The sequence below is a fragment of the Urocitellus parryii genome, chromosome 8 (genome assembly GCF_045843805.1).
Source record: "Urocitellus parryii isolate mUroPar1 chromosome 8, mUroPar1.hap1, whole genome shotgun sequence".
Classification (NCBI taxonomy): Eukaryota; Metazoa; Chordata; class Mammalia; order Rodentia; family Sciuridae; genus Urocitellus; species Urocitellus parryii.
Window position 1 is genome coordinate 73,510,517 of NC_135538.1, and position 12,263 is coordinate 73,522,779.

The 12,263-nt window shown below is 35.9% G+C and overlaps 1 protein-coding gene across 4 annotated transcripts in view; it reads left to right on the forward strand.

Annotated features, from left to right (window-relative positions):
- The window catches only part of Snx14 (sorting nexin 14), a 93,657-nt gene that overhangs the window by 5,048 nt on the left and 76,346 nt on the right, over positions 1–12,263 (forward strand). For 2 of the 4 annotated variants that reach the window (XM_026410937.2, XM_026410951.2), the window contains exons 2-4: positions 9,766–9,886; positions 11,905–11,981; positions 12,063–12,141. In XM_026410937.2, coding sequence (XP_026266722.1) covers positions 9,766–9,886; positions 11,905–11,981; positions 12,063–12,141 — 277 coding nt within the window. The remainder of the gene's footprint in view (positions 1–9,765; positions 9,887–11,904; positions 11,982–12,062; positions 12,142–12,263) is intronic. The other 2 variants (XM_026410943.2, XM_026410958.2) reach the window with 1 other exon arrangement.

The window sequence follows — 12,263 nt, forward strand, 5'->3', positions numbered from 1 at the left end:
CTAAAAGTAAAAATCCACAGGAAGAATGGAAGAGGAAGTGACAGAGATTATTAGCTAGAGGAAAGGTTGAAAGAGAATCCAGTAAAACAAACAAGAGAGAGGAAGAGTATATATAAAGAAAAAAAGTAAAAGAATACACAACAAAACTGCCAAACACCATTCAGTCCTCAGCAAATTGATGAATGAAAATACCTATGGTAGAGATGTTAGAGAATAAAATAAGAAAATTTGATGGAAAATTGAAGAATTGTCTCTGTTGGCATTCAAAAGTTTCTCAGCCCTATCTCTGAGAATCTTCTTAAAGGATTACGAGGCTCAGCCCAGCCCACATAGACCCGGTCACTGTCCCATAGATCTGGGCTTCAGATACCCCAGACTTGGCCACATTTCAGTTCCAAGATCTCAGTGCTGCTCCAATTTGCAGAGAGACCTCCAGAGATACACTCACACAGAGGAGTAACCCTAAGAAGAAGCAGCAAGATGGTGGTCACCAGCACTCCCCCAGGAACAACGAAACCCACAGGCACCCTGACACTGGACATTCAGGTCCTGGCCAGCATCCCAGAGAGAGGTGGCTATGCCTGGAGATGGCAGTGGTGGCAAGTCTGCTGGCATCCTGGCTTCCCATGCCATAGCCAGTGGAGATGGCTATGTGGTTTCAAACCCTAGCATTGGACCTCTGGATGGTGGTGGTAGTGGTAGTGGCAATGGATTAGCAGCAGCGGCTTGGTGGCAGCAGGCGGAGGTTCAGTGATGGCAGTGGGGCAGTGGTGGTAGCAGTGTTGGCCCAGCAAAATCTTGTTCCTGATTTTAGAGGAAATATTTTCAGTTTTTGTGCATTCAGTATGCTGTTGGCTTTGGGTTTGTAATATATAGCCTTTATGATATGAAGGTAAGCTCTTATCCCTAGTTTCTTCATACTTTTGCTAGATATAGCAATCTTTGTTGGAAGTTATTTTCTTTCAGGACTTGAAATATGTCATTTCAAGCTCTCTGGACTTTATCTCTCTCCCTGTCTCTCTCTCTTTCTCTCTCTCTGTTTCTCTAACTCCAGAGAAATCTTTTATTCTGATTGATTTCCCTCTATAGGTGATGTGGCATTTCTTTTTTGGAGTTTTTAAAGTTTCTTTTCCTTCTGTTGGATTTTTGGCATTTTAATCATAATGTGTCATGGAGAGGTTCTTTTCTGGTCTTGTCTATTTGGGGTTCCAGATACATCCAGTTTCTGGATGTCCATTTAATCCTAATATTTGGCAATTTTTCTGCTGTTATTTCTCTGAACAGGTTATCAAAGGCATTATCCTGTATTTGTTTCTTCCTTGTTTTAGTCACCTTTATTGCTGCTGTGGCTATCCAAAACAACTGTAGAGGCAGAAAGGTTTATTTGAGGGCTGGTGATTTCAGGTCTTAGTTCATAGAAGGCCGGCTCCATTCCTTGGGGCTGGAATGAGGCAGAACATCGTGGCTGGAGAGTGTGGCAGAGGGAAGCAGCTCATATGATGATCAGGAAAACTCTAACAACCCCATCATTTCTCCTCTGAACCGTCTTGCATTATTTTACATGTGAGCTTTTGGGGACGTTCAAATCATAACATTCCTCAGTAACTATGAGTGTTAAGTTAGGTCTTTTAATGCTATTCCAGAGTTCTTGGCTATTATAGTCTCTCCATCCCTCCCTCCCTCCCTCCCTCCCTTTCTTCCTTCTTCCTTCCTTCCTCTCTCTTAATCTCTCTCTCTCTCTCTCTCTTTCATCTGTCTCAGTGTTCCAGAATGTACACTTTGTCTTCAAACTCTGAAATTCTGTTTTCTACTTGATCTAATCTATTTGAGAGGCTTTCAGCTGAGCTTTTATTGTACTTATTTTGTTTTTCATTTCCAAGATTTCTGGTTGGTTCTTTTACAGAATCTCATTATTGAAGTACTCTTTTATGTCCCATATTTTCCCCCATAGTTTCATCCCTTAGATATTTTAATTCATTGGTCATTTTAACAATAAACTCTTTGAAGTCTTTGTTCAGCATACCACCAGCTTCACTGTATGTGGATTTCAGTTGTTGTGGGGTGGAGGTTTTAAAATTTTGGAGGTGTTCTTTTGGCTTGTTTCCTCATGAGATTGTCTTCTTTTTCTTTTTATGTGACAGTCTTTTGGTGAGTAGTTATCTCTTTATGATAAACCCTGGGTTGGGGTTATACCTTAGCGCCAACCCAGTTAGCATTATCAAAGTGCTTAAGTTCAACCACCAGCACCATTTCAAGAGGAAAAAATATCCATCAGTAATAGTGGTAATTTAAGAGCAAATAATACATTAACATACATTAAAAAATTTATTGCTTATGATCTCTACAACTTTACTAACCAATGAGAAAAGTGGGTGAGAAATAATATGGAATAGGCTGAATAGTTAAGCATTAATGATAGTTTACTTAATACTAAATTATATTGGAAGAAGGGGAAAAAGAAAGAAAAGAAAGAACAAAGAAAATAGTGTAGGGGAAGAAAAGAAGTTAAGAAAATGAGCAGAAAGAGAATGGAAGGGAATGGAGATGAAAAGAAAGCAAAGAGGTATTGAGAAAAAAATCCATTTAAAAAATTGAAAGTATATAAATTTTGTTGAAATCGTGAAAAAAACTAATAAGAGAAGACCCAACAGGATACTTTATATGAAGCATCTAATTCAACAATAATCATTAAAAGATTGTTTTCTCCTTGCTGAGATTTTTTAAATGGAGACACTTCTTTTGCATGCTCTTCTATGTATAAAAATTGATGTGAAGTTTCTTTTATAGTTTTCAGTGCTTTGGGCAAGATGGCACATGGTAGAGGCTTGAGGTGGTCCACCAACTGGGGTAAGAGACAGCAGCTGGAAGCTGAGGCTCAGGGTGTGGCCAATGTCTGATGTTTAGTGGGGGCACATGGTGGTGGATGGATTATGGGGCAAAAGCTGAGGTGCTTGCTGGTGGCCAGAGTGCTAGGCTGCCTTTAGGGCATAGTGCCTCTATCTTCTGATGGGGAATTCAGTGACTGCAGAGGTATATACTGCTCCTTAGGTGCCACTCTCCCTGGCAGAGGCACTTAAAAGAGGGTCAGTGGTAGAGGTGTGCATGCTGGTCCCTAGGTGCTGCACTCTCTGGAAGTGCTGGGTACTGTTCTCTGCTCCACTCCTACTACTGTTGCTGACTCCAGGGAGGAGGTCTTGGCCACATTGAGCTCATAGTGATTGCACTACAAATGTACTTGGCTTGCTGGCATGTCAAAGTGTTCCCTATGATGTTATCCAGGTCTAATGAAATTGTAGAGATTTAATCACTTTCCCATCTACAACTTAGATGTAGTCTGTAAAAATATCTGCCTATCACAGTTCTCTACCAGCAAATTGAGAAAAGTAGAATACTTCTTCACCAGGTGGCTTTGCATCTTCTGTCTCAGCCTAACTCAGTCTGACTTTCTTTTCTGCTATTTCTAAAATAAACTTGGTCAACTTTTCTCTCCCTTTTTCTCTTTTTGTTAACCCATCTCTCAAACCTGTTCAGATGGTGCAGGTACTGTTTCCCAGTTAACGTATTTTTTTCCTGTTTTATAGTAACCAGAATTCCCAAATCTGTGACCTTCCAGTATTGTGAATCAGTGCATTCCTTCTCTCACCCTGCTCTCTCACTTCTTAGATTCTAAACTGCAGAGGAGTTGAGATCTGTAGCATACCTTTCCACCATCTTGGATCTCTCCTAAAGTAACTTTTTTTTCTTCCCTTCTCTTCCTTCTCCTCCTCTTCCCCCGCCTCCTGCCCCTGGAAGTGGGTATTGAACTCAGGGGCTCTCTATTTCAGGGCTCCATCCTCAGCCCATTTTTAAAAATTCAAGACAGGATCTCACTAAGTTGGTCAGGATGGCATCAAACTTGCTATCCTCCTGGCCCAGCCCCCACAGTCACTGGGATTACAGGTGTTTGCCATCACATCCAGCCTAACTTCTTTTTAAAAAAAACTTTTTCCTAAAGTAATTTGTATATATATCTGACAAGTAAAAATTGTATATAATTCTTGTGTACCTGATATTTTAGATACATGTATATGTTGTAAAATGGTGAAATCAAACTATTTGACATGTACATAATTTCACATTGTTATCATTTTTTATGGTGAGAGCATCAAAATCTCTTAGCAATTTTTCAGGTGTACAACATACTGTTATTAACTATTGTGTGAAATAATTTCTTAGCATGAAATGCTCATTTAGTGTTCAGATTTTTCTGAATTTCTTAGAAGTCCTCAATATTTTATGATTAAAAATTTCAAATATACAGCAAAGTGTAATTTTATAGTAAGTAATTGATTATGTACTGCTTAGATTTTGACCATTATTTTACTGGATTTGCTGTATAATTTATCTTTCCTTTACTCAGTCCATCAGATGACTTCTTATTCATTACAGCTTTTTGCAGTTAATTAAATTAAGATGCAAATAAGATTTGTTAACCTGAAAGTTGCTTTCCCCTCTTTTTTTTTTCAGACTTCCATTTATTAGTTGAAGAAACTGTGCTATTTGTTCTGTAGAGTTTTCTATAGTCTGACTTCTGCTGATTGTGTCCTTCTAATGTGTTTGGACATGTTGGTTTGCCTCTGTGTAAACTATGTTAGATCAAGAGCCTTCATTACTTTGATTTTTTTTCCATTATGGTAGTAGACTTAAATATATTATTTTAAAATACTTTATTTTAGAGAGAGAATATTTTTTAATATTTATTTTTCAGTTTTTGACGGACACAACATCTTTATTTTATTTGTATGTGGTGCTGAGGATCGAACCCAGCGGCGCGTGCATGCCAGGCGAGCACGCTACTGCTTGAGCCACATCCCCAGCCCAAAATACATTTTAAAATGATGTATTACTTTTATTTTATAATAAGATAATAGGAAAACCAGCAAAGAAAGACTTGATTCCTTTATCTCCCTATCTTCATTAACACTTGTTATGTTTTTGATAATAGTCATTCTAATAAGTGTGAGGTGATATCTCATTCTAGTTTTTATTTGTATATCTCTGGTAATTAGTGATATTGAGCATGTTTCCATATGTCTACTGACCATTCATGTCTTTTTGAGAAATATGAATGAAGTATAAAAGAACCTATCTGTTCAGATCCGTTGCTCATTTTTCACTTGGGTTATTAGTTTTGTTGCTGTTCAGTTATTTGAATATATTATATATTTTGGATTTTAGCTCCTTATTAGAACTAAATTTTATATGATTTGAAATATTGCCTGCCATCCCATAGGTTTTTCTCTTTACTGTGTTGGTTTTTTCCCTTTGCTGTGTAGAAGCTTTAAAGTTTGATACAATCCCATTTGTTTACGTTCATTTTTGTTGGCTGTGCTTTTGGAGTTAGAAATAAAAGCAATTCAAAGATCTGTATGAAATCATGAAAGACCTTGAATAGCAAAAGGAATTTTGAACAAAAAGAATAAAGCTCAAGGCATCACACTCCCTTATTTCAAAGTGTATTTCAAAGATATATTAACCGGAAAGCATTATACTGGCACAAAACAAGACACATCAAGTAATAAGGATTGAGAGCCCAGAAATAAACCTATATATCTATGGTCGACTGATTTTCAACAAAGGTGCCAAGAGCACACAATGGGAAAAGGACAGTTTCTTCTAACATCTGTACTGGGAAAACTATCTATCCACAGCAGACGAATGGAAATGGACCCTTATCTCCCCTTGTATACAAGATTCAACTAAAAGTGAATCCAAGTAATAACAAAAAATATAAACCTACTAGAGGAACCTCTAGGGAAAAAGCTCCAAGATGCTTATTTGGGCAGTCTTCTTGGATATGGCACAGAGAAGCACTGAAAAGCCAACAAGCTAAACATTTAAAAAGTTGGGGATATAAACAAAGAGTAAATCTAAACACAAAATGGAAAGGAATATTAAAGAAATACATAAACCAATAAAATGGACAATGACAAAAGAAATTAGTGCATTATAAGCTGGTTTGGAACCATGGGGTTAATGCTTTTAAAGCTGTAGATTTGGGGGTTAATACATTAAAGCCATAAATTTTCATCTTAAATAACACCTTTGTTTTAGCCTACTTTAGTTATAGTTTACATATATTGCATATAGAGTTTATTTTCATTCATTCTAAGTATAGGCATATAAATATGCCTATACTATATTTATATATATTATATATACTTACAATATAATTATGCATAATTATTATATATACAGTATATAATATATAACATATATAATATAAATAATAAATATATATAATATGTGATATAATATATATTTATTATATATATATATATATTTTTTTTGCAAGACAGGGTTTCAGGCTGGCTCATGTTGTACAGGCTGGATCCAAATACCTAGGCTCAAACAATCCTGTTGCCTCAGTGACCTGGGTTGTTGGAACTACAGGCACAGGCACACACCACTGTACCTAGCAAAATAGTTCTTAATCTGTAATTCTGAACTCATAAAAGATCTAACAAAGTCATTTTCCCCCCCTAAGTTTGGTACTAAATTACATTTTATGAAAGAAACTAACTTGAACAAACATGAGACTTTATATATTTTATTTTCATTTATTTTGTATTGTTGATGTGATTCTCTACAGAAATATTTCTTTTTTTTTTAATCTATGTTGGTACTGGGGATTGAACCCAAGAGAGCTTAACTACTGAGCCACATCCTTAACCCTTTTTAAAATTTTTTAAAAAAATTTGAGATAGGATATCAATAAATTGCTTAGGGCCTTGCTAAATTTGTGAGGCTGTCTTTGAACTTGAGATCCTCCTGTCTCAGCCTCTCTAACTGTTGGGATTTCAGATGTGCACCACTGTGCCTAACCAGAATTATTAGTTTTTGATATGGACACTGGTCTCACTGGGGGGTGTTAAATTATATATAAAATATGTACCATATAATTGTTCAAGAATCCTCATAATCCCTTCTAGCTACCATCTTAACTTTTCTTTTCTTATAAAGAAAAGTCTATATTTACCAAATCTACTTTTTCACCTCCATCTTATTTCAATCCATCATAGTCCTTTGCTGTTCTACCAGAATTGCTTTTGCCTAGTTCATCCGTGCCTCTTCTTGCCAAAGCTAATGGAGACTTCTTAATCTGTCTCTTACTTTATTTAAACATACTTGATCATATTGCTCACTGCTACTTCTGATGAGATTTTTTTACATTGGTAACTTGTTTGACTTTGGTTTTCTTCCTAACTCTTCTAATTACCAGATTCCTTTATAATTTTCTCTTCCTTTGCTTAGTTCTTAAATGTCTTATGCTCTCTTCTTTTTTAACTTTGCATTTAATTCCTTGGTCATGTCATTTATTCCTGTTACTTCAGTGACATTTATGCTTATAATTCCAACTCCTTTGTCTTTAACCCATATTTTGTGCGGCTATTTAGAGTACCCAATATTTAATTACTTATGAAATATTTTCTTGTGTCATATATTAAGATACCTGAAAGGACTCTGATTTTTTTAACCTCTCCTTTCTACTTACATATACTTTAGTCCTCTTGTTTTCTTCCCAATATCTCTCAAAAGTATAAACTTCTTTCACTCCCTTTCTTCCTACCTTTGTTTCTTTTATTGGGTGTGTGGTATTGGATTGTACCCAATAATTCTCACATGCTAGGCAAGTGCTTTGCCTCTGAGCTATGTCTTCAACCTAATTAGCTTCTTTTCTTCTGTCTCTTCTGTAGTGCAGACCATCATTGACTCTCCTAGATTATTGCAAAAGCTTTTAAATTAGCCTGCACATTTCTAGGCTAGGTCATTCTCCAGATTGCAACCAAAGTGGTTTTAATCTAATACTCTCCCTTTTCTTCTTAACATCTTCTTAAAACTCTTTATTGTTTTCTTGATATTACTCAGGATTCTTTTTTTTGGTACCGGCTATTGAACTCAGGGGTGCTCGACCCCTGAGCCACATCCCTAGCCCTATTTTGTATTTTATTTAGAGACAGGGTCTCACTGAGTTGTTTAGCGCCTTGCGATTGCTGAGGCTGGCTTTGGATTTACCGTTTTCCTGACTCAGCTTCTCAAGCCGCTGGGATTACAAGCATGTGCCACCGCATCCAGAGTACTCAGGATTCTTGATGGTAGGTAACAGAAACTCATCTCACACTTGGTTTGGCAAAGAGGAGAATTATTGAAAGATTTTTGTAAGTGCAAAAATAACCAGAGCATAGCTGTGCCTCAGAGAAACATGAAAACAGGATTTGGAATACTGCCAATACTTTCTTCTCCCTTTTTCTCCTTGTTGCAGTGTGACTTCATTCTCTTCTTGTTACCTTTTTTTTTTTTTTTTTCCCAAGAGGCAGAACATGTGAATGTCAGTATTATTAGAGCTTCACATTTCTACTGTCATGAGAGGAACTTAGACTGTGATTGGACCCCACTTCATGCTGTTCACTTTTATGTAAAAATATGTCTAGAGTATTTAGGATATGGAGTGAGCATCTTTTCTGTTTCTAGGTGAATTGCTCTACTCTTGTGTTTGAACTCACTTCCAGTGTTTTATCTAATGTCATAAAATATTTCCAGAGTTTCTTTAATATAAAGATTTTTGCCAGCATCATTTCCTCTGGAACATTATCATCCTTTCATTACAACCACTTTCTTCCTTGTTGTTCACTAACTTCACTAAGTTCCTTTAGCTACATATGTAGAATCTCAAATAGTGGCAGTGTTGGCAGCAGTGTTGCCATTCCCAGTCACCTTTTTCTTCTGTAACTTCATTTACATTTGTTTTAATTTTATTTTTAGCATGTCTTAGTGTGTTGTGACTCCTTGATATGACTTAGTATGTAACACTATATCATCTGGTTTCTGCTTGCTTTTTTTTTAATATTGTCTTTTTTTTGTGTTCTGGCCTTTATTTATTTATTCATTATATATGTAGTGCTGAGAATAGAACCCAGTGCCTCTTACATACTAGGCAAGAGCTCCACCACTGAGCCACAACCCCAGCCCCCTGCTTGCTTTTTAAAATTCCCCTCAAAGGGACTTATTCCTTGAAACTGCTCAGACCTTAGCTCACATGGTTTTCTTAAATTTGAGTTCCCTGGCTCTTATCTAGTCCCTCATTCATCTATCCTGCTGTCCTTTGTTCATTTACTGGCCCACACTCTTCAAATTTTTCTATACATGTTGCTTTATCTAAAAAAGGCTTTTCTGTCTTTTCAAATTTGGGTTAAGTTGTTGGCCTGTGGTGCTCTCATATCACATATACTTTCATAAAATCAAGCACATGATCTCATTGCATTGTGCTTGTTTACCTACCTGTTACCACTACTAGGCAGTGTTTTCCATGCAAATAGAGACCGTGGCAGTGTTGTGCCCTGCTATATTCCCAGAGCCTAGCACTGTCTAGCATAATTTAGGTACTGAGTAAAAAAGTTTTTTTTATTTAAGTTTTGATGGAATATGAATATACCACTAGAAGGTATTCTGGAAGAATGTAGTATAGGTTAGTGAAACATGACAACAAAGGTACTAAATTATAAAATTTTGAGACTTTATACTTCTTTATACTTTAAATTAAATGATACTTTTAACAGCATACATTTTATGATTATTATATTTAATAGCTACATTATAGAAAGTTAATTGTCACTGGAAAAATTTTTTTCTGATTGGTAGATGCTTAACAAATACCTGTTAAATCAATGAAGGCATAGCTGTATACATTTTCGTTGATTCTAATAATTACTTTCATTTATTTCTAAGGTATCTTCATGTTTTAATGATCTTCTGGTCATTTGTTGCTGGAGTTGTAACATTCTACTGTTCCTTGGGACCTGATTCTCTCCTACCAAATATACTCTTCACAATAAAATACAAACCCAAGGTAAAATTGTGTTCTTATTTTAAGTCAGTATGTATGACCCTATGTTGTTTAATATTTATTGTTGAAAACAAAGCAAATGATTTTTAAAAATCCATTTACTATTATTTAATAATAGAAAGCATGAAGTCTGTCAGAAAAATTTCAAAATGAAATTTATTTGTGCTTACTTTGTGTGTGTGTATGTGGGTGTGTGTGTGTATATATATATGTGTATACACACACACATACACCCCCATGTGGGAATATGGGTATATATGTATATTTGTGTATATATATATGTATGTTTATTTTTATTTTTTTGGTGTTGGGAATTGAACTTGGGGTCTTGCATATACTAAGCATGCACTCCAATACTGAGCTATATCCCCAGGCCTATTTTTAAGGTATGTAGTTCCAAGAAGAGCCTAAAATGAAAATACAAATTTCTCAGGAAGTTGGAATCCATAATTTTGGAGTGTCTTCCAACTAAATATTAACTAGCAGGGCAGTAAGTTAAAACAGAGGTTCCCAAAGCTGGTTGTTCAGTAGAATCTCTTGGGGCATCTTTAAAACTACATATTTCTGAGGGCTGGGGCTGTGACTCAGTGGTAGAGGCGTCTGCCTCGCACATGTGAGGCACTGGGTTCAATCCTCAGCACCGCATATAAATAAATAAAATAAAATCATTGTGTTTATCTACAACTAAAGAAAAAAAAACAGACTAAATGAAGAAAGAAAGAAAGGGAGGGAGGCAGAGTTGAGAGAAGAAAAGATATATAAAAAAATACATAATATTTCTGAACCCCACCACCAGATTTTGATTGAATAGTTCTGGGTTAGAGACTTTTAATCCATACCTGTTAAAAGATTTCCAGGAGATTTTGAGTCACAGACATAGGGAATTCTCTGTTAAATAATCTAACTTTGTTAATTTTTTCTTGTCTTTTTTGCAGTGCTGGGGATTGAACCCAGGGCCTTTTGCATGCTAGGCAAGCCCTCTAACCCTGTTAATTTTATACATGTCTGTGTTCACCACAGAAACAGAGATATAATTATTCAGTTTGCTTAATCAAAATCATTTGTTTTTCTGAAATTCAATAAAGGTGATGGTATAGTAAATCTCTGGAAGGCAATGTTCTGGTCTCTAGATCAGGATTTAGTGCAATATCTTTTTTTGTTCTGTGTGTGTGTGTGTGTGTGTGTGTGTGTGTGTGTTGCTGGGGATTGAATCCAGGACCTAACACATAGTAGATGACTGTTTTGTTGTAGACAACTGCAACTCCTGGTGGGACAACATCAAGTCTTACTCAACATTTCCTTCCTTCCTTCCTTCCTTCCTTCCTTCCTTCCTTCCTTCCTTCCTTCCATCCATCCATTAATTTTTTATTGTAGTTAGACACAATACGTTTATTTTGTTTATTTTTATGTGGTGCTGAGGATTGAACCCAGAGCCTTGCACGTGCAAGGCGAGTGCTGAAAGTATGCCCTGTATTTGGTCAGGAACCTGACTAGTCATCACTTAGGTTCTCCCTCAATGAATTCAAGGTTTATGGAGAAACAAAATTGTTTTTTCTTATGCCTTTGCAGTAGAGTATCTCATTCAAATAGAGGTTGAATTTTTTAATAAGTGGTCATAACATTTGACTTTCTTTTTTTTTCTTTTTTTTTAGAGAGAGAGAGAGAGAATTTTAATATTTATTTTTTTTTAGTTTTCGGAGGACACAACATCTTTGTTTGTATGTGGTGCTGAGGATCGAACCCGGGCGCATGCATGCCAGGCGAGCGCGCTACCGCTTCAGCCACATCCCCAGCCCCTTGACTTTAATTCTAACCTTGGAAATTTGGCTTAGGTATTGTGAAGTATTTCATTAGGTATTTTTCTTTGCTGGCAGTTCAGTTTAGCAGGTAGTTTTTATTGTAAAGAATGGTATCACTGTTAAACAGACATTGAGTGGAAAAACTGTTGAAAAGTTGATTATCTGTAGTAAAAGTGATACATAAAGTAAAGATGAATCTCCTCTTCAATTTTCTTTTTTTAGCAGTTAGGACTTCAAGAATTATTTCCACAAGGTCATAGCTGTGCTGTTTGTGGTAAAGTGAAATGTAAACGACATAGGTAAGTTAAATACTTTTTAATTTGTTGATCTTTCTAATTGCATTATTAAATTACAAGTGGTTTAATTGTATGGTTTTTTAGGCCTTCTTTGCTACTTGAAAACTACCAACCATGGCTAGACCTGAAAATTTCTTCTAAGGTTGATGCATCTCTTTCAGAGGTAATTCATTTAATTACTATTGCTAGCTACAGTCATGTGTTTCTTTTTTATTTATTTATTTTTTACTTCTAGATGGACACAGTACCTATATTTATTTATTTATTTATTTTTATGCAGTGCTA